This window comes from Carcharodon carcharias, chromosome 13 (genome assembly GCF_017639515.1).
Source record: "Carcharodon carcharias isolate sCarCar2 chromosome 13, sCarCar2.pri, whole genome shotgun sequence".
NCBI lineage: Eukaryota > Metazoa > Chordata > Chondrichthyes > Lamniformes > Lamnidae > Carcharodon > Carcharodon carcharias.
The window spans coordinates 9,254,094-9,277,693 of NC_054479.1; the positions used below are offsets into that span (position 1 = coordinate 9,254,094).

Genomic DNA, 23,600 nt, shown 5'->3' on the forward strand with positions numbered 1-23,600 from the left:
TAAAAGGTCTTCCCTTTACTCTGAGGCTTGCCTGGTCTCTCCTACTAATGGAAACATCTTCCCCACGTCCACTCTATCCAGGCCTTTCAGTATTCTTAATCCAGAGTTAAGAATTTGAATTAGACTTTTTAAAATCAAAAAGGTCTGGAAATTAAAAGCTGGTATCAGTAATTGTGACTCTGAAGCTGTTGAATAGCCATCATCATTTAGGGAAGGAAACCTGGGTCAAGGCCAATATGTGACTCCAGTCCCAAACTGAACATAGCTGAGTTAACTGCCCAAGCATGTCACTCAGTCGTATCATCACCTTTGCAAGGCAACTAAGGATTGACAATGAATGTCAGTCTTACCACTGATGCCCACATCCTGAGATTGAATTTAAATAATAGACATGAGAAGATAAATAGTGATTCAGGTAGTGCCACATTTGGGCTTTAAAAGCTTTTAAACTGTAGGAGGTAAAGACAGTCAAGGGAGCTAAACTGTTCTAAAGTTAACGTTCTGGTAAACAATGAGCTGAGGGATTTTAATGCTGTGAGGACCATAATTGGCACATTTACACTTTAAGAGGAAGATAAGGAACTTGAGAGACAAGATGCACTGTAGAAATTCAAAGCTCCTTCAACAGCACCTTCCAAACCCATGACCTCTACCGCCTAGAAGGACAAGAGCAGAAGGTACATGGGAACACCATCACTTGCAAGCTACACACCATCCTGACTTGGAACTATATCACCGTTCCCCCACAGCACTGAGTGTGCCTACACCACACGGACTGCAATGGTTCAAGGTCGCAGCTCACTGCCACCTTCTCGAGGGCAATTAGGGATGGGCAATAAATGCTAGCCTAGCCAGTGATGCCTGCTACCCAAGAATGAATTTTTTTAAAAATCAAAACGCCAATTGTGGCCTTAAAAGGTGTTTTGAAATTCAATAATTCACACGCAGATGATTCCACTGCTCTCCCCTCCTAACACCCCCAATGTACCTTTGTCTTAAAGCTGGAGAAATGCAAATTGCCCAGGCTGAGGCCAGTTGAAATCACAAAGATCTCATCACTCCCCGATTCCGTCACTGCTGACTCACTGGAGACCATTTCCATTTCAGTGTGGAGTGAATTACCTGCAGCAGATCAGAGTGGGAATTACAGTGGACTCCAACAAGCCAGAATCACTTCTATAATACAGTGCATGTCAGATACAGCTGAAGTTTCTAATGAAACTTTGGAAATTTTTTCCAAAAAAAAAAAAGCCCAGTTTTGGATTAAAAACAGTCTACATTTTAAAATACAAACTATCAAGGCTGTGATTTCAAATGCAACAGTAAGTAAATAATTACACATCTTTAGTGAGCTTCAAAGCAAAGTAACCATTACAGTATTTTTCTAAAAAAGTTAGCGGATTTCCACTAGAAATATTACTTATTCCTTTGTTGAGTTGCACAATCTTGAATTCCCTTTTTTTAAAAAAATGGAAATACCCGAATGTTGAGAATGTTACTTTTCCCAGACGGGCAGAGAGGTTAAACAAACCTGGGAGAGAGCCCTCTGTGTTCAATTGTGAAGAGATGGCGATGTAACTGACGGTAAAACTAATTTGAGTTCACGTTTTAGTTTTTACTGTTGAGTAAAGGAACTCCCTTCACCTGTACTGTAACCATATCTCAAAATATTTAGAACAATCTCCATATTGTACTGACCCATTCCCTCCAGGCTGATGCTGTGATTGTTGTTCTCATTTTCTGTTGAGATCTCCCGAGTCGTCCCATTAGCTACGAGCTGCATTTCTCCGATATCAATTGCAGAATTCTGGATTCCATTCTATAAAAGTGAAAAAAAACATGCAATAAACTCATAACTCAGCTTTGGAGCAACGTTCCACTGCAGCCTCAGTATGCAGCGTAAAGGGCACTGATGATTGTGTACCATCTACAAGGTACACACAAAGGCTCCTTAGGCAGCAAACCCACAACCACTATCATCTAGAAGGACAAGGGCAGCAGAGACATGGGAACACCACCACCTGTAATTTCCCCTCCAAGCCACTCACCACCCTGACTTGGAAATATATCGCCGTTCCTTCACTGTTACTGGGTCAAAATCCTGGAAATGCCTCCCTAACAGCACTGTGGGTGTACCTACACCACATGGATTGCAGCGGTTCAAGAAGGCAGCTCACCACCACCTTCTCAAGGGCAATTAAGAATGGGCAATAAATGCTGGCCTCGCCAGTGACACTCCTGTCCAGACTAAAAAACATAGCAAGGCCTGATTACAATGATTCAATATAGATTTAGTAGAAAGTCAGTGATTTAATATTCCCTTTCAGAATGGACTGGTTCCCAGGAAAGGGTGAAATGCTCCTTTTTTGAACAAATTATGACTATTGTTCACATTGGAGACTCCTGGAAATTAAGAGTCTAAAACAGGATAAGGAAGTGAACTGGGACAGGGAGGCCTACAAAGATTCCCAAATTTAAATTTCCCCTTCTCAACTGGGATCTCAAATATCTGACCTTATGGAAAAAAGAAAATACTTGCTTTCCTATTGCATCTCCTATGACCATCGATGTCCCAAAATGCTTTACAGCCAATTAAGTACTTTTGAAGTGTAGTCACTGTTGTAATCTAGGAAATGCAGCAGTCAATTTGCCCTCAGCAAGCTCCCACAACCAGCAATATGATAATGATAATCTGTTTTTGTGATGTCGAATGAGGGATAAGTATTGGCCAAATCATCAGAGAGAACTCACCTGTTCTTCTTCAAAACAGTGCCATGGGATCATATATACCCACCTGAGACAGCAGACAAGGCCTTGGTTTATCGTCTCATCCAAAATACAGCATCTCCAAAAATGCAGCACTCCCTCTGTACTGCACTGTCGGCCTTAATTTTTGTGCTCAAGTCTCTGGAGTGGGACTTGAACCCACAGCCTCGTGATTCAGAAGTGAGAGTGCTACCCATTGAGCCACAGCTGGCACTAAAGGAGCAGTGACCAGGGGCTGGGAGAAGGGTTTCAGGAACATCTTAGTCCCATGGAGGATTGCAGCCAGTGGTGGAGCGAGAGCAGGTCGTTTCCTTCTCTCTTCCATCTTCAAACACTCAGCATGTGAAGGTCTTGGGAGGCTCAGTTTGAAGCCTGAAAGAATTGTCCTGGATTTAAAAATCTCCTGGAAATTACAGCAAGGAAACCCGGGAAGAAGAAAAAAAACTCACGGATGCATTAAAAATAAATTTTTGGCCTTTTTTTTGCTTTGACAATGTCAATTATTAGCTATAAAAATATTGATGATGGAAAAATGGTCATTTGGCTGGTTTGGAGGTGAAAGGTTAAGTGATGAGATCTCCAGGTTACGTCCAACCACAGTTAGCAACGACCCCAGTTAACTGGTCTTTCCCACATTGAAGAAAGTAGGAGGGTGGGGGTGGGAAGAGGGGTGTAGACTGTGCCAATGGTGATGTTACAAGACGTCTTGGGTGACCTCTGGCACTGGCGGAGAGTGACAGCAGCATTCCAAAGTAGGGGTGTATCCTGAGGCAAGAGCTAGGAGGTTAAAGTGTGAGGAGGCAGTGGGGGAAGGAATATTCAACTGTACACTTGTGCAAGTATTTGGATCACAGTCCAGTTACATTTCTGTCAATATCATCGAGAATTCTGACGACCTGTTCTGAATATTCACTCAGAAACACTTGCCCCAGGTATTCGCCAACAGCTGCAGTATATTAGAAAACGGTGGGCGAGTTTTACTGCCAGTTGGCAAGACTCTCCACTGTCAGCATAAATGTGGGAAATAATCCCAATGCCTTTAAACATTGCAAATCTGTTCCTGATTTGGCTTCACATTTGTTGCTGTTTATAGAAAGCAGTAAAAACAGCAGAGATATACCAGAGCCTCTGAGAATGGGAGCCAGTACTGGGCGTTTGAGGACTCGGTACGCGCCCAGCAGAGTTGTCTGTATCCCTGGGGTCTCCCTCCTTTCTCCATATTCCCAGGACACAGGAGCCTTCTCCTCTTTGGCAGATTTTCCTTTGATATTCTGCTGTAATCACTCACACTTTCTCTGTGACCTTACTTTTCCCATTACCGCCCCTATTCCAAAAGCATAATACTGCGGGTGTTGGAAATCTAAAATCAATCCAGAAAATGCTGGAAATACTCAGCAGGCCAGCCATCTGTGGAGAGAGAAAAAGAGTGTTAACCTTACAGGTTGTGACGTTTCACCAGAGCCTTTTGCCTTATACGACCATCCTTTTTATCTTTTAACCTCTCCTGCCCCCCCCCCACCCTATCACAGACCTTCCCTTTTGTTCTTTCCTCCCCTCCGCACTTTTCCTGCCTGTGTACTTGTTTAAAACCTGTTCAATTTCTAAATCAACTTTTTTTCCCAGTTGTAACGGAAAGTACCCGAAATGTCAACTGTTTCTCTCTCTCTGCAGATGCTGTCTGACCTGTCGAATGTTTCCATCACTCTCTTTGTTTTTATTTCCAATTTCCAGTATCCACAATATTTTGCTTTGGAATCATAGAACAGCACAGGAGGCCGTTCAGCCCATCAAGTCCGCACCAGCTCTTTCCCCAAAAATCGGGCAACTCTTTCTTCTTCAATACTTATCCAACTCCCTTTTGAAGGCGATTATTGAATCTGTATCCAGCAGCTTTATCACCTTACCAACTGCTTGCTGCTAGAGGAAAAAATAGTTGAACAGAAACGAACACACTTTTTTTGGAAGGACAATTTATACAACCGGACCAACATCTTTACAAATCAGATTTACCTCTCGGGTCCTCGAGCAGTGGGAGTGACTTCCTTTACAACGAGTCCTTTTCCTAAATTAAAAAGACGACATTTTGGTTTAGTCAATCAACTCAAAAATCACTCAAACTCAGCTGGTGTGTCCCATTACTTGGGCCTTTGAAAAGACAAAGGCAAATTTATCTTGATACAGACAGTTCATAAGCCTAAAACCTCCCAAAGAGCTTTACAGCCAAGGACATAATTTTTTTTTTTGAAGTGTAGTCACAATAAAGGAAACAGGTCATAAAGTGGGTCACGGAGCATCATTAATTTCCTTATATTATAGCTCAAGTTGCTGACGGTAAAAGAAAGACTTGCATTTATATAGTGCCGTTCACAGCTTCAGGAAGTCCCAAAGCACTTTACAGCCAACGAAAAGTGTAGTTGCAGTCGTAATGTAGGAAGCATGGTAGCCATTTACACAGCAAGATTCCACAAACTACGTTGAAATAAATAACCAGATAATGTGATTTTTCGATCTTGGTCAAGTTATAAATGTTGGCCAGGACATCAGGGAGAATTCCTCTCTGGCTTAATACCTTAACTGAAAGATGGCACCTTCAACAGAGTATGACTAGGAGGTGTCAACCTGGGTTAACCACAAAGTGTTAAGATTTTCCACTCTGAACTCAGTCTTGGCTGCTTTCTGTGCAGACAGTTCCATTGCTTTCTCCCAAAGTTGGCCAGAGATCTCTCTGTAAAACATATCTACCTCCTCTGTGCTTCTGCAATCCTGACTTCCACGACCCAGTTTATCACTTACAGCCATTCATGCCAGTTCTCTTCAAACAGAACCTGGAACAATTGTGCCAAATAATGAAGACAGTTTTAGTGATTTGGTTAGGTTTGATAAATTCTCTTTCTCAAAAGTCAATCCTGAACACACTTGTTTCATGCGGCTTCACAGCAGCCTGACTGTGGTTGGTGGACATTTCAGGTTTCCCAATCTTGCCCTCAACCAACATTAGGGTTTGGACTGAAGCAGGTTCTTGGAGGCAGAATCCCGTACAATGGGAAGTGGATTAGTTCATATTGAATGAAAGGAATTAAGACAAGAAACTGCTGGAAATGCACGGCTGGTCAGCAAGTATCTCGAAGAGTAGGGTTGGGATAAGGTTTCTGATTTGTCCCTCCAGCATTTGCTTTTTCTTCAATTTTTAATCTTCATGGTTATATTATTATGTAAGTTTTGCACTCAAGATTTTGGGCAATCCACTAAGTCAAGCCCATTAACGCATTGTAATGTCATTAATATTTCTGCCATTAAACTGAGTGATTGAAAGTCCCCACTCATGCACCCCTCACCGTACAATTTACCAATCCATTCACCCCCAAGGCCAGGCAGCAAATAAATAAGCGGGTACACCAAAAACTTGGGGTTCTTCCAGGAAAATCTGGCTTGCACCAGGTGAGGTGGCTCTTGGTCAATATTATTGAGTCTTCAGGTCATTGGAGCTGCTCCCTCTGTCCATCAGCTTGTTGCTTCCACAATCGGCTATCAGAGCACATGTGCTAATGATGGCAACAGGTTACAGCACTTTCAGAGCTCGGTATTACAATTGGAAAAAAGGTTTAAAGCGCAGAAAGAGTCCATTTGGCTCATTCTGTTTGCATCAAATTTTTGCTTGACCCCACAATAATGTTTAGAGGGTTAAATGACGAGGTTGTATTTCCTTGTGGATACAATATTTTAAATGATTTAAAGCGTTCAATAGGCGGTGGGGGTGGGGGCTGATGGTGGTAGGAGGAATAATGTCCTCTGGTAAGATTCAGAGGTTCAACAACAATGGAGCAGAATTTTAAAATTAGAGGCTGGCCATTTGGGAGGAAAATCAGAAACACTTTGCACACTAAGGGTAGTAGCAATCAGAAATTCTTCCCCACCCCAACCCCCAGCCCCAGCCAAATAAGGCTGTGGATACTGGGCTTAAATGGAATTTAAGATTGAGCGCTATAGATTTTTGTTGGACAAGAGCTATGAAAAAAAAAAATGGTGGGTAAATGGAGGAGGCACACTAGATTAGCCATGATCTTATTGAATACCAGAACAGGATCGAGGGGGCTGAATGGCATCATGTTCCTGCCCCACCACTCACTTTCCCTACCCCAATGAACAGTGCACTGGGCTCTGCTCAGACTGCTAGGAAGTTTGCTGGCGTGGCTACAGTGAACAGCCTGCAGGCTTTCCCCATCACCTGATGGAGAAGCTGGGCACCTCCGCACATTGAGAATATCACAGAGCCACTGAATGGGGAATGGCAGCGGTGTAAACCTACCACCCCATTGTTATTGTTGGTCAGTTTACTATTCATTCCCTAAGGTGGGGCATAATGATTCACTGATTCTTCCACTTCTAATACTTTGCCAAATTGGTTATTATTGCTGTTCAAAGACTAATGGAGAGACCATTATTGAATCAGAGGGCCATCAACAAGTCTGACCTTGGCCTTATCCAATATTCATACTATAGTGTCCAATGGTTTAATTCATCTGGTTTTGAATGGGTTAGTCTGTTCACTGTGCTCGATTCTTAAGCCTGGGTGGAATCTTTGAGAGTTAAAGTTAACAGAAACTTCCAGAGAAAGACTCGGACAGCCCAAGCTCAAGATAGGTGTGGAGACAGCTTGAAGAGATACTTTAAAGCACCATAAATAACCCAGTTGCGGACTTAGAGCAATGCTGGGATGACATTCATTCCAAGGCAAATCAGATATAAAGTATAGAACAAACCAGTAGATTTTTAAAAATTCATTCACAGGATGTGGGCTTCGCTGGCTGGGCCAGCATTTATTGCCCATCCCTAGTTGCTCTTGAGAAGGTGGTGGTGAGCTGCCTCCTTGAACCACTACAGTCCATGTGGTGTAGGTACACCCACAGTGCTGTTAGGAAGGGAGTTCCAGGATTTTGATCCAGTGACATGAAGGATCGGCGATATATTCATCCAATTCAGGATGGTGAGTGACTTGGAGGGGAACTTCCAGTTAGTGGTATTCCCATCTATCTGCTGCCTTTGTCCTTCTAGATGGTAGTGGTCATGGGCTTGGAAGGTACTGTTGAAGAAGGAGCCTTGGTGAATTCCTGCAGTGCATCTTGTAGATGGCCCACACTGCTGCTACTGTGCATCGGTGGTGGAGAGAGTGAATGTTTTTGGATGTGGTGCCAATCAAGCGGGCTGCTTTGTCCTGGACAGGGTCAAGCTTCGAGTGTTATGGGAGTTGCACTCATCCAGGCAAGTGGGGAGTATTCCATCACATTCCTGACTGGTGCCTTGTAAATGGTGGACAGACTTGGGGAGCAAGGACAGACTTTGGGGAGTCAGGAGGTGGGTTACTCATCGCAGGAGTCCTAGCCTCTGACCTGCTCTTGTAGCCACAGTATTTATTTGGCTAGTCCAGTTCAGTTTCTGGTCAATCATAACCCCCAGGATGTTGATAGTGGGGGATTCAGTGATGGTAATGCCATTGAACATCAAGGGGCAATGGGTGGATTCTCTTGTTGGAGATGGTCATTGCCTGGCATTTGGGTGGCACAAACGTCACTTGCCACTTGTCAGCCCAAACCTGGATATTGTCCAGGTCTTGCTGCATTTGGACATGGACTGCTTCAGCATCTGAGTCATCATGCATGGTGAACATGATCAGCAAATGTCCCCACTTCTGACCTGATGATGAAAGAAAGGTCATTGATGAAGCAGCTGAAGATGGTTGGGCTGAGGACATTAACTTGAGGAACTCCTGCTGTGATGTTCTGGAGCTGAGATGATTGACCTCCAACAACCACAACCATCTTCCTTTGTGCTAGGTATGACTCCAACCAGTGGAGAGTTTTCCCCCTGCTTCCCATTGACTCCAGTTTTACTAGGGCTCTTTAATGCCACACTCTGTCAAATGCTGCCTTGATGTCAAGGGCAGTCACTCACCTCACCTCGGGAGTTCAGCTTCAAGGCTGTAATGAGGTCAGGGGCTGAGTCGCCCTGGTGGAACCCAAACTGGGCGTCAGCGATCAGGCTATTGCTAAGCAAGTGCCGCTTGATAACACTGTTGATGATCCCTTCCATTACTTTACTGATAATGGGGAGTAGACTGATGGGGCAGTAATTGACCAGGTTGGACTTGTCCTGCTTTTTTGGTACGTACCTGGGTAATTTTCCACATAGCTGGGTAGATGCCAGTTTTGTAGCTTTACTGGAACAGCTTGGCTAGGGGCGCAGCAAGTTCTGGAGCACAAGTCTTCAGTACTATTACCAGAACATTGTCAGGGCCCATAGCCTTTGCAGTATCCAGTGCCTTCAGCTATTTCTTGATGTCATGTGGAGTGAATCGAATTGGCTAAAGACTGGCACCTGTGATGCTGGGGACCTCCAGAGGAGGCCAAGGTGGATCATCCACTTGGCACTTCTGGCTGAAGGTTGTAGCGAATGCTTCAACCTTATCTTTTGCACTGATGTGCTGGGCTCCCCCATCATTGAGAATGGGGATATTTGTGGAGCTTCCTCCTCCAGTGAGTTGTTTAATTTTCCACCACCATTCATGACTGGATGTGGCAGGACTGCAGAGCTTAGATCTAATCTGTTGGTTGTGGAATCACTTAGCTATCACTTGCTTATGCTGTTTGGCATGCAAGTAGTCCTGTGTTATAGCCTTATCAGGTTGACACCTCATTTTTAGGTATGCCTCATGCTGCTCCTGACATACTCTCCTGCACTTTTCATTGAACCAGGGTTGATCCCCTGGCTTGATGGTAATGGTAGAGTGGGGGATGTGCTGGGCCATGAGGTTACAGATTGTGTTTGAGTACAATTCTGCTGCTGCTGATGGCCCACAGCGCCTCATGGATGCCCAGTCTTGAGTTGCTGGAACTGTTTGAAATCTATCCCATTTAGCACGGTGGTGGTGCCACATAACACGATGGAAGGTATCTTCAATGTGAAGGCAGGACCTAGTCTCCACAGTGACTGTGCAGTGGTCACTCCTACTGATGCGCTAATGGACAGATGCATCTGCTGCAGGCAAGTTGGTGAGGATGAGGTCAACAAGAACAACACAATCTTGCAGCAGGATCATAGGCTAATGAATCAAGCCCAAGATCCTTGGGGAATTTTCCCTTCTAACTGTACCATGCTTACTGCTGTCCCAATAGAGAATCAACCAAAGGCTCAGACTGGAGTGCATCAGTAGGGAGAAAGAGAAATATCAAAGGTGTTTAGCTACCTGTTGGGTAGACTTGCCGACAATCTGCCATTTATTTCATCATGTGAAACTTAAGGGAAGACTGCAAAACAATCCAAAAGGTGAGAAGCCGTGGGAGATTTCTTAAATTTGCTCTCAGAACTCTCACCCAACATTACGAATGAATTTGTGTTTTTTAATTCACTATGGAGTTGGTTTAATTATTGTTTGAATTACATGATTAGCCTTCATGCAGTCTTCGCACTGCATTATTAACCCAACAATAAAACAGTTCCAGACAAGTAATGGCCCATAAAGGAAAACTTTTCTGCACTGAATTTAATTGCTGCCTTGAGTTCCTGCACTGAATTACAGGGAACCATTCTTTCACAATGGGACATTTCCACAAACTAAACCAGCAAGCTGGATCTCTGGCCTCCCATTGTCTCATATTTGTTCAAAATGCTGTATTCTACACCAAAGACAGATTTGCATTTATATAAGCACCTTTTTACATTCTCAATGTCCCAAAGTGTTTTATGCCAATTAAATACTTTTTGAAGTGCATCATTGTTGTAGGAACCATGGCAGCCAATTTGCACACAGCAAACTCTCAGAGTAATGTGATAATGACCAGGTAATCTGTTCTGGTGATGTTAGTTGAGGCAAAAATATTGGTCAAGACAAAAGCGCACACACACACACCAATCATTTAGGGATGGGGCTCCCGAAGTTCAGATGCAAAACTGTGTTGAGGTAGATTAGAGGGAGCTTACATCTAACAAATCTACACTTGATCTAGAAATACTTAATAGTGGGACCAAAGAGAGATTATAACTGCCTGGAAAGATCGAAAAGGCCTTTTTTTAAAAAAATTTGTTCATGGGATACAGGTGCCACTGGCAAGGCCAACATTTACTGCCCTTCCCCAATTACCCTTGAGAAGGTGGTGGTGAGCTGCCTTCTTGAACTGCTGCAGTCCATGAGGTGTAGGTACACCCACATTGCTGGTAGGGAGGGAGTTCCCAGATTTTGACCCAGCGCCAGTGAAGGAACAGCGATATATTTCCAAGTCAGGATGGTGAGTGACTTGGAGGGGAACTTTTAGGTGGCGGTGTGAATATTACTTCGCTTCTTAAGTGTCAGGCAATGACTATCTCCAACAAGAGAGAAACTAGCCATTTTCCCTTGACATTCAATGGCATTACCATTGCTCAATCCCCCTCTATCAACATCCTGGGGGTTACCATTGACCATAAACTGAACTGGATTAGCCATATGAATATTGTGGCTACAAGAGCAGGTCAGGGGCTAGGAATTCTGGGATGTGTAACTCACCTCCTGATTCCCCGAAGCCCATCCACCATCTACAAGACACAAGTCAGGAGTGTGATGGAATAATCTCCACTTGTCTGGATGAATGCAGCTCCAACAACACTCAAGAAGTTGAAAATGATGACAAAGCATCTCATTTGATCAGTACCCCATCTATCACAAACATTCACTTCCTCCAACACCAACATACAGTGACAACTGTGTGCACATTCTACAACATGCACTGTAGCAACTCACCAAGCTTCCTTCAAAGCACCTTCCAAACGTGCAACCTCTACCATCTAGAAGGACAAGGGCAGCAGTTGCATAGGAACACCACCACCTGGAAATTCTCCTCCAAGCCACACACTATCCTCTCTTGGAAATACATCGCTGTTCTTTCACTGTCGCTGGGTCAAAATCCTGCAGCTTCCTTTCTAACAGCACTGCGGGTGTACCTACACGACAGGAGCTGCAGCAGTTCAAGAAGGCAGCTCACCGTCACCTTCTCAAGGGCAATTAGGGATGGGCAATAAATGCTGGGCAATAACCAGCAATGCTTACATACTGTTAAAGGATAAAATACACAGCACACTTGCTGAGGGAAGACCGAAATAAGGGACTATAAAAACAATTGTCATTGATAAATCCAATTAAGTATAATTTCTCCTGAATTCTTTAAGAGCAGTGAGAATGTGGAAACTCCCTACCACAAGGAGTACTTGAGTTGAATAGTAAAGATACATTCAAGGAGAAGCTGGATAATTTCAAGAGGGAGAAACAAATAAAAGGTGTTGATTGTGGTGCAATGATGTAGGGTGAGGGGAGGCTTGTATGGAGCACAAACACTAGTACAGAGCACTTGGGCCGAATGGCCTGTTTCCATGCTGTAAATTCTATGTAAAAACATGGTCAAGTGTTTTATTCTGCACTAATATCCCTCTTGTCAATAAGCAACGAAATGCAAGAAGAAAAGCAACTGTTTTTGCTTTTAAAAGAAAAGCACACAAAGTAACAGCACATAATTCTGTCACTTGCATGTCTACATTTAGCAAATACAGAAATTATTATTTAGAGTTATCACCATGAAATTATGATTCACTTCTAATAGCAGAGTGTTAGAACTACCACCTACGTTCTTAGCATATCAAAGTGCTTGAAATAGCTTGTTGCATCATTTCCAAAACAAAAGAGCTCCTCAGAATGTAATCAAAATATTTTCACAGTACAAATGAGATTACTGGGGTTAGACTATTACAACTGATTTCAGGAGTGATGGAATGGGCTGAATTTCTTTCAACTCTGGAATCTGGACTAAAATCCGACCAAGTCAACATGTGAAAGTCTCTTTTCTGAAATGAGTTTGTCAGTGTCAGATCACAACAGGAAGCCTCCACAATTCAAAACTCACACTCTACAAAATCATGAGAAGAGTTGACTCGAGAAATGAAATTCTGGCTGCTTTTGAGATTGGCTTTAAGACGTTGGCTCCTGGCCCTCAAATTTTAAAATTCTCTTTGTTATTTTCAAATCCCTTCGTGGCCTAACTCTTTCCTATCTCTGTAACCTCCTTTAAACATCCAAAATCTCTGCACTCTTCCAATTCTGGCCTCACTCCATCATTGGCGCCTGTGTCTTCAGCTGCCTAGGCCCCAAACTCCAGAATTCCCCCCTAAACCTGTGTCTCCATCTCTCTCCTCATTTGATGCTCCCTTAAAACCTACCTTTTTGATTACATTTTTGATCACCTGCTCTAATATCATCTTATGTGGCACAGTGTCAAATTTTGTTTGGTAATCACTTCTGTAAAGCGATGTGGGATGTTTGGGATGCTATATAAATGCAACATCTTATTGTACTCCAATAAATTATGACAGTAAGTTGTTGTCATGTATCCCTAGCTAATTTTACCGCAATGCTGTCTACCCTTAATTTTCATGTTTTAGCTGGTTGGCCACACATGTCCAACAGTCCCCAAAATAGAAAGACCATATTGGCCAGTGAAAGACTGCAATGCAGAACCACCAGAATGTTACCAAGACTCCCAAGGAGTAAATACTAGGGAAATTACAGGCTTGAATACCCTACAAGTTTAAGGGGTGACTTGAATGATGAGAGAGAGAGAGAGAGAGAGAGAGAGAGAAAGAGAGCGTGCAAGTGCACAAGAGAGTGTGAGAGCAAAACAATTTTTTTAAAATCAGGAAATTGTCAGTCAAGGTGGTCACGAGTCAAAGTTTGAGAGATTATTCCATATGGACTCAGTTAACCTTTGCTGAAAGCCTAATTTTTTCAGGATGCTGGTGGCAATTACTGACTGGAAGAGTTATACAGTTGAGTTCTAGGTCTAGACATACTGCTCCCGGCAGGAAATTCTCTTGTGATCCCATTGCTGTGTCTGATGTAAAATTCTTATGTTCAGGGTGGGCCAGCGACTGTTTTCAATATAGTACCAGGGTCAACTCCCAAACAGTTCCAAGACACAAGAAAATAGCCAGCAGCAAAACATCTGGAGGGATTAGAATTTCCACAAGGGATCTTTCGATCACCAGTCATTCGGTTGAACCCGCTTAAGATATTAATACACCAATTCTCCGCCAAGATTATCAGTGGAAAATTGGAGGAGGCACTCACAGAAATTCCACCCATTCAGATACAGCTACTCTGATCTTGGGAAACAGATAACCTGTCCAATTTGGAGACTCACTGTTCCCCTCTCCTCAGGAGGGGAAAGGAACATGTATTCCATCCAGACCCAATTCATTCCACAAATATTGTAGCCCATCCTTCCTGTAAGGGAGCTTGATATTCTTAATGGTGGCAGCAAAGGGGGTGGGCACAAGGAATGTGGGAGAGCACCCTAAATAGATTCCTGGTGCTTCCCCACAGGAAGATCTAGGAACGTACACAGAGGATGAGCTAGCATATCACAGCAGCTGGTTGCAGGGTGCGGGTTTCCAGAGGCCCGGGGACAGAGCATTATCTGGAACGATCAATGACACAAGACGATCTAGACATAGAGAAACCCTGGTCAACATATAAACCGCTTACACTTGACTTATCTTTTGGATGACCTGTGCAGGAGTCTCACTGAAGATGGCCTAATATCTGTAATTTGGTCAAGTCCCAGTATTCTTACCGCCCACAGTAGCACAGACTTGCCTCTTCTTTATGCAACAGAAGAGCTAACAGGCCTTGGTTACAGACACCAATATGAAGGAATCCAGTGGCCTGTTTTATTCTGAAACTAATGGGCAAGTTGATGTATATAAAAAGTAGTAAATTTATCAAAGCCAGATTGTGCGAATCAATTAAGATTCCTAGCACAGTCCAATTAACATCAAAAATTCAGAAGTACAAAACTATAATAATTCAACTTCTTATAATAGATGCCTCTTTATTTGTCTCGAAACCAAGAAACCAACATAACAAAAGCCACACAATGATGATCATTCATTGTAACCTTAAACACTGGCTGTTTTCTACACTGTTCATTTTATCTGGAAAATGCAACGAGCTAATTGATTAGATTTAAAAGGGGAAGGAAAGGTTGACCCATGCATAATCATTGCCATTACAACCCGCAGTCATCCCAGGTCATGTAGTCCTTGCTGAAGATTGGGTGTCAGGTTTGGGTAGTACTCTCACCTCTCTGGTCAGAAGCCTGTGGGTTCAAGTTCCACTCCAGAGACTCAAGTACAAAATCTAGGTTGGCACTCCAGTGCTGAGGGAGTGCTGCATTGTCTGAGGTGCCATCTTTCAGATAAGACATTAAACTGAGACCCCATCTGCTCTCAGGTGGAAGTTATCAAGTTCTCCATGGTGTCCTAAGACAATAATTTATCCCTCAACCAACATCACTAAACAGATTATCTAGTCATTATCACATTTTTGTCTGTGGGTGCTTGCTGTGCATAAATTGGCTGCTGTGTTTCCTAAATTACAAAAATGACTAGACTTCAAGAATGCTTAATTTACACTTTGGAATGTCCTCAGGCACTATATAAATTCAAGTCCTTTCCTTCTATTCTCAGAGGGCCAAACTGTATTTGACTCATGAATACAAATCGGGAATGAGTCTTAAGCTGAACCCCAAAAGATATCAACCCCTTAAAACAGTATAAATTTTCCAAAGTTTGGCATAAAGGTTCGTTTCTAGGAGCCAGAGGGAGAAGTGAATATAGTTTAAACTCACCTCCAGGCACAACAGAGTGCAGTCAGAAGAACGACGGATAACAGAGCAATGCCAGCAATGACCAAGAAATGGATCAGGTTGTCTTGGTCCCGATGTTTAATCAGTGTTCGAAAATCAGCATCTAGGCCAGCTTTAAACTGGTAAAGGAGAAGAAATCCACGCCCGCGATCCGTGGTGGTGATCAGCTCCACCACCACTTCCACCATCTCCAGAGAAGAACCAAACATCAACGTCTTGTTGACAGGGGTGTTGGCCCCACAAAAACGGGCAGAAAACGTGATCAGATCGGAAATATATAAAACATCATTCGGACAGACTTCAGGAGGTGCGAAGGGTGTCACTTTTCTGGCAGGGATCACTGTGACTACAGTTGAATCATTTACTTGTTGCACTTCAAGATGGTCAATTTCCAGCCTCTTCTCACCTTGTCTTTCATTGTTGGATTGTGGGTCTACATTGATGTCTTTGTAGTCACCAAAATCAGCAAGTGGATCACTCAAATTTGACTTTGTGGAATCATCCTTATCCAAATCATCAAGTGACGAGTCTGTGATGGAGAAATCTTGTTGCAATGGCGGTGTCTTAACCATCTCCAATTTTATGGACTCTTCCTGTGCCACCACTCGTTTGCCTTCAGCTTTATGGGATTGGGTCACAGAGTAGTCACCATCAAAAGCTTTTGAATTAGACACATTGGTCTCATTAAAAAACACCTTTATTCTTCCATCTTGAACATATTCTTTTGTATGAGCATGTAGCTGGTTGTTGGGCTCTTGACTCTGTACAGTGCCCCCATTCTCCAATGAACCAGAAACAGAAATCTCCCCACCTACCATTGCAGGTGTTGAATGTTCACCAAGGAGGGTTTTATCATTACGTGGATTCTCAAACACGTCAAAATCAAAAACTTCCAAAACAAGATGGACACCAGCCGGAATGAAGAATTGCCACAAACAGTGTGTACCTGGAACGTAACTTGCAGGAAAGCCAGGTGAAAGGATAATACCTTGAGCTGCAGAATCAACAATGGCTCCGCACGAATAATAAACCTGAAAATAAAATATGGCAGGAGATCACCAAGACAACCCATTTTCAGCTCTTGCTTCTACTTCCCAGCTACAATTTCCTTTCTTATACGGACAGCTTATCCAAAAGATATTATGAAATAATATTAATGAATCGCACTCAACATAGAACAAGTTGGATGAGCAACTAAACAAGGAGGGGTTGGAGATACTAATAGGAGAGCACAAATGCCATAATTGTTCTCTAATTTTGGTATTTTCCCCTCACACTGGGTATTGACTGAATGCTCATTAATGACAGCTACAGATCAAAGGCAGGTTACAAGTTATAGCCTCTGGAACAAGCTGCAGCTCATGGGATGGATGCTAATTTGTTGAATTCCTTCAAATGAGGGCTGGACTGTTTCAGGCTGGGACAGAGACCACCTCCCAGAAAAGGGTAAATGCTATGAGGAATTACCAGAAATGGAGTGACCTCCTGGACTAGTTTCGATCATCTGAGGAAATTGGAGGGGAACTTTCCAGATTTCCCTCCTAAGTCAGCCTGGGTTTTTAAAATCTGGTTGCCTTTCCAAAGGGATCACATGGTTTTGGGTGGGATGAGGAGTGGATATATATTGCGATGCACAAGATATCACACTTGTGGGGTACAGGCTGGATGGACCAATGTCATTGTTCACAAAACATTAACCGTAAAACACACCCTCATGGTTCCAAGTAGTTTTACTCAAGAAAGATTTCTCGAGTGGCTCAGGGAGACCAAGAGAATTGCTTTTAATAGTACCCATCCTACCATTAAACATCATGATGTATAAAAATAAATAACTGTAGTGTACATAGAACCAAACCTTTGGCATAGTGATAGCATTCCTGTCTTCAGTTAGAGAACACAGGGTTTGAGCCCTGGTCCAGACAGTCCAATGAGTCCAGACTGAAGTTCCAGGCATTGTTGACATCCAATGATTAATCATATCAGATGGAGGTAGGGGTGGGCCTCCCCACTCTCATCAGCCCCCTCCCCAACACTATGTGGGTTGTAGGAGCCCATAAAAGCTCTCCACCTTAAAGGATTAACCCCCTCTATCCACTGGGATAAAGATAGTTGCAGCCATAGAAGGAATGCTCACGTCACAATTACAGATTCCATTTGTGTGTAATCAGAAATGTAGCGTGCGCTCTGTATCAAACCACAATCTTAGGTGTCAACCAACATATACACCAATAAAAGAAAACATTTTGAAACGATTAACATTTTTCCATACTTAAAAAGAAGTTTACGACTACCAGATGTGACAGATGTGCTCGAAAATCTCCAAAAGAACAAAAACTAGCATGTCAACTTTAATCTTCAGTCTTAAAGCATACCAGCGTTCCTTCAAAGTTCCATTTTAATTTAAAACACTTGTCACCAAATTAAAGGGGTTGACTTCAACAAACAATTTGAACATTCTCTGATCCAGCCCTAGATAATTACAAGATCTAGTTATTCTTCCAAAACAAGCTATGTAAACATAAGATTAGTTTGGTCTGTTTCTCATTTCTGAGCATTTTTTAACAAAACCGATGATGCCACCTCAGAAATGGAGCTAATAAATGAGCACTAGGTCAGACTGGTCATGGAGCAAAGGGAAAGGATTTGAAGCAAAATCCATGGCCTGTCCACCCTAAGGTAAGTGGTGACATTTGCTTGCCTTCAGTGCCCTCCCTCTCAAAGTTGGCAGTTCAGGGAGAGCTCACCTACAGCAACAACTTATTTATATTGTGCCTCTAACGTAGTGAAACATCCCAAGGTATTTCACAGGAGCTTCATCCAAAAAAATATTTAACCAGGCCAAACAAGGAGATATTAGAGCAGATGATCAAAGGGGTAGGGGATTTTGGAGAGTGTTTTAAAAAGGAGGAAAGAGGCAGGGAAATTTAGGGAGGGAATTCCACAGCTTAGGGCCAAGCAGCTGAATGGGGGAAGGTGGAATTGAAATTGAGGAAGTGCAAGAGGCCAGAATTAGTCCAATATTGGAGAGTTGTAGGGCTAGAAGAGGTTACTGGGATAGACAGGGGGTGAGGTTATGGCAGGATTTGAGCATAAGAGTGTGTGCCTTAAAACTGAAGCATTGTCTGGTTTAATTAAACCAGGTATGTCCCTTCACCAATAGGGGCAACTCTGGAGCCCACCTGTCCAGGAAGCTGAAACAACTGATGGGATGAGTAAGGACCACCAAATCCTCTTGAAATCTGGAATGTCTTTGCTTCCTCCTTCCATAGGTTGGCTCCACAACTCTCAAATATTGGCAGAAGTAATCTAATGTCAGCCACTCCAGCATTAAGGAAACTTCCCTCTGCTGGTCACTGCCCCTCTTAACTCAAGTATCCTCCAGACCAGTAGAGACTCTACCCCAAACATGGCTGCGCAGAAACTGCTGGGTACCTGGTGCATCCAAATCACAGGTCTATATTATATCCCATTCTCTGTACTCCCTCCATACTGGATTGCAGGAATGTGCTGGAAGATTACCAGGACTTTAGGCCCCATTGTCTTGCTGTAAATTGTTGTAAATAGTTCCACTTATCAATACTCAAGAATGGTAGTGGGGAACAAAAACAAAAATACCTGGAAAAACTCAGCAGGTCTGGCAGCATCTGTGGAGAGGGACGCAGTTAACATTTCGAGTCCGTATGACTCTTCAACAGAACTAAGGAAAAATAGAAAAGAGGTGAAATATAAGCTGGTTTTTGGGGGGGGGGGGGGGGTGGTAGACAGGTAGAGCTGGATAGAGGGCCAGTGATAGATGGAGATAACCAAAAGATGTCATAGACAAAAGGACAAAGAGGTGTTGAAGCTGGTGATATTATCTAAGGAATGTGATAATAAAAGGTACAGATAGTCCTAGAGGGGAAGGCTTCTGGACTGAATATTGAGTTCAACAATTTTGGATCATGAACTCTCTCCTCCATCCCCACCCCCTTTCCGATCCCCCTTTTTCCAATAATTTATATAATGTTTTTTTCTTTTCCCACCTATTTCCATTATTTTTAAATGTATTTCCATCCATTGTTTTATCTCTACCTTTTAGCCTATTTCAATCCCTTCCCCCCACCCCACCCCCAGTAGGGCTATCTGTTGAAGCGTCATACGGACTCGAAACGTTAACTGTGTTCCTCTCCGCAGATGCTGCCAGAATGCTGAGTTTTTCCAGGGCTTTTTGTTTTTTGTTTTGGATTTCCAGCATCTGTGGTTTTTTGTTTTTACCGCAATGGTATTGGGGATTCTGGTTTACAGCTGTTTTGACCGCCACATGTTACACGTATTAACGGAGGAGAAACAGCTTTTATCAGTGGATGATTTTTAATAAAAAAAAGTCAACGTTATGGATAAAGATGGAACAAAAAGCAGGAGAATGAAAAAAAACACTTAATTTTTGCTGCTTTTCACACTTCAATGTCCTGCATCAGTTGCAGATGCTTCTCACAGCCAATTTTAACTGGAATTCGCAACTGCACAAACCATAAGGAATCAATAATGAATCTCATGAGAGCTCAAAAAGAATTCCCAACATCCAACTGATTAAATAAAGACCATGAAATAAGTCTAATGGCAAAGCCAAAACGACTGGGAGTCAAGTCTCATTTTCAGTTGCATGAACCGGCTTTGATGCAACCAGTTTCCAGGAGAACCTTCAGCTGTGGTAATTCTGCAAATTTAAAAAGTAAAAGTAAACTTGTTTCTCCAAAGTGGGTTTTCATTCACATCTCATTTGCCAAAAAGAAAAACAAGAAGTTTGTTCAGTAAACTGGATTTTAAAGTCCGTGAAATAAGTCTGGATCAAAGCTTTTTCACACCAAGGCCTGCAGTTACTGTGCAAACACTCTGCTATATAAAGACTCCCTCTGTTTATAGCACAAGCTTGCAAAGATCAGAGGGGAAAGCAGTATGTTGAGTCAATGGGTGTGTTTCCACAAGGATGACTACAGGTACTTGGACTGTATTTACACGTTGCCAAGTTCATAGCAGAGTGAACGCAGTATGAATGGTACTATGGTGTGAACTTGGCAGCATTAATGTTGAAAAGTTACATACTCTGGGGCACCAGAGAGGGGTTCAGTAATCACAGCAAAAGCACTCACCTCTTCTTCCAGATCCAAGTTTCCCAAGTTATTATTCTGCAGGCAATACATTGAATTTACAAAACAGGGCTTTCAACCCACTGGTCCAGAGTGATATTTAGACCCCACACTATCCAACCCCATCAACACACCCTTCTGTTCCTTTCTCTCTCATGCACTTTTCTTGCTTCTCCTCAAATGTTTGATGTTATTCATCTCAACCACTCTCTGTGATAGGGAATTCACATTCTCCCCACTCTCTGGGTGAAGAGGTTTCTCCTGAATTCCCCATTGGATTTATTAGTAACTATCTTATTTTTATGACCCCTGATTCTGGTCTCCACCACAAGTTGAAGCATCTTCTCTACATTTACCCTCTTGAATCATTTCAATCTTTAACGCAAGAGTGGGAAAAGGAGGAAGACGGGAGCAGGGTGAGGCAACCATTCAGCCTACTGAGTCTACACCAGCTCTTTTGAAAGCAATCCAGTTAGTCCTACTCCCTGGCTCTTTCACCCTATCCTTGCAATTTTTTCCTCTAAGTATTTATCCAGTTCCTTTTAAAAAGTTACTACTGAATCTGTGCCCACCACCCTATCAGGCAGTGCATTCCAAACCCTAACCACATATTGCAATAAAAAAATGTGTTTCCTCATGTCACCTCTGGTTCTTTTGCTAATCATCTTAAATCTGCATCCTCTGGTTATTGACCTTTCAGCCCTTGGAATAGCTTCTCTTTTCTCTCTCTATTTACTCTATCCAAACTCTTCATGATTTTAAACACCTCAATCAAATATTCTCTTAGCTTTCTTTACTCTAAGTAGAACAATGCCAGCTTCTCCAGTCTCTCCACATTGTAGTACAAGGATTGGACACATATAGGATTAACATGGGACTGAGTACAATACCACCAATACAGTGATGCAAGAGAACACATGACCCACACCTAGGGATCAGTCTAGTGTTGGACAGAGCAGTGTGCACATATACATATATATACACACACACACACACACATATACATACACACACATAAACATATACATGTGTGTGTATATACACACATACATATATAAAGAACTACTGAACAGTACCCAACATCCTACAACACACAACTACAATCCCTCATTCATGGAACTATTTGAGTAAATCTCTTCTGTAACCTCCGTAATGTCTTCACATCGCTCCTAAGCGTGGTGCCCACAACTGGATGCAATACAAAACACTAGTTCGATCCCAACAGGAGTGTTTAGTGTTGCCTCCGTCAAGGGCCCCTTCCCCCAGCAACAGAAATCTCCCACCTAAATGAGGAAAGAAAAAAAGAGAAAAACAAAAATAACATAGGAAGAGAGAAAATTATGAGAGAGGTGAAAGCAGGAGAGGACAGGTACAAAGGAATAATGACAGAGATGAACACGTGCAACAAAATGTAGACTCACTAGTAACTTGTGAAGCCACCCCAAGTCACAAACTTAAACTGAAGAACTCAATTTATCAACATTATCCAGAAGGAACTTTGTGGTTTGACTAAAAATATTAGCTATAGTGTAAAACCCAAATTTGTAAAAGTCATAACAGAAACCAGTACCTTGTCAGCAAAGGTTGATTTACCAACATCTGAACAATGAACCAGATTTAAATCCCATGGAATTAGAAGCACCAAAAAGTCTCCTTTCACTGTTTAAAGGGAAGACACTACTCTAAGGAAAATGGTCTTTAATTTAAGAGAACTTCAGGAAGGCATACAATAGGAAGGGAGATTGGGAAAATGTAGAACTTACCATTAACTATGCAAATGCCTCCATTAAGGTGATGTCAGGAGGGAGAGATATAGAGAACTTCCATGTTAAATCTCCCAGTGTTAGAGGGAGATGGGGTGGGGGTGGTTGGTAGAAAGATCTCTAATGACACTTTTGCTGCTTCTGTCTCCAGGAGGTCAATTGTGACCCAAGTTTGTAGCAGGAGGGTGGGTTTGGGATCCAGACATTCTTCCCTGTTCTGGTTTCCAATTCCAGTGCTGATAATATGAATAAAAAAGGATTTTGGCAGGAGGTTGAGTGCAACAAGGAGGGCAGAAATAGATTATTAAAATCGATGTTAACAGCTGAAGAGAAAGAGGAAAGAACTTGCATTTATATAGTGCCTTCCACAACCACAGGATGTCCCAAAGAGCTTTACAGCCAGTGGAATACTTTAGAAGTGTAGGCACTGTGGCAGCCAATTTGTGCATAGCAATCTGATAATAACCAGATAATCCGTTTGTGATGTTGGTAGAGGGATAAATATTGGCCAGAACACCAGGGAGAACTCAGATAAAAAAGGTCTGTGAAAGGGAGGAAGTCAGGAGGGATTAAACGACAAAAAGGATTAAAGATGCAAAGCCAAATGGAGTGGTAACAGAACGAGAGACAAAAGGTGTGTTATGACAGGCAGACGGTAAATGCCAAGCTGTTCAAATCCCAGTGGGAAACTTGAAGCAGCCACCACAACTATTTGCAATTTGTATTTATTTCAAGACATGGACATTGAATTCAGTAAATAGGCCGAGGCTTAGAGGGTTTTTACAAAACTAAATTAAACATTTATTAATAAAATAAATAATTTTAAGCACATACACAGGTCTACAAATTATGATAACTTCTAGCTCCCTTAATTAATCTAAATCCCAGTTACAACTATGTTAAGGCAACATAAAAAACAGATTTTAAAAGACCCAGGCAAAGTAATAGGATACCCTGAACAGTCAAACTCAAAATAAGTTTTTTTAACTTCATTTCTTGCAGACAGCAGTTTGGGCACAGAGCCTTGAGACTTTTCCACACTTGTTACATCTTACAAATCCTTTGCTTGCACACAGCCTTCTCTCCTTTATCCATATTTTCCCCTTTGAATCCAAATTCCCATTGTTTCACTATGTCTTTGGACTTTACCTCTCCAATAATAAAAAATCATAGTACCAATTTTACCAGTAATCTTTCAGAAAAAAGTTTCTCAACTTCTCCTG

At 42.4% G+C, this 23,600-nt stretch overlaps 1 protein-coding gene across 1 annotated transcript in view; it reads right to left on the bottom strand.

Moving 5' to 3' along the window:
* The window catches only part of si:dkey-112e17.1, a 49,980-nt gene that overhangs the window by 18,475 nt on the left and 7,905 nt on the right, over nucleotides 1–23,600 (bottom strand). Inside the window, exons 2-5 of the mRNA XM_041203259.1 lie at nucleotides 15,471–16,519; nucleotides 4,777–4,828; nucleotides 1,699–1,819; nucleotides 989–1,122 (exon numbers count right to left, since the gene is read on the bottom strand). Of these exons, the coding sequence (XP_041059193.1) occupies nucleotides 989–1,122; nucleotides 1,699–1,819; nucleotides 4,777–4,828; nucleotides 15,471–16,519 (1,356 nt within the window). The remainder of the gene's footprint in view (nucleotides 1–988; nucleotides 1,123–1,698; nucleotides 1,820–4,776; nucleotides 4,829–15,470; nucleotides 16,520–23,600) is intronic.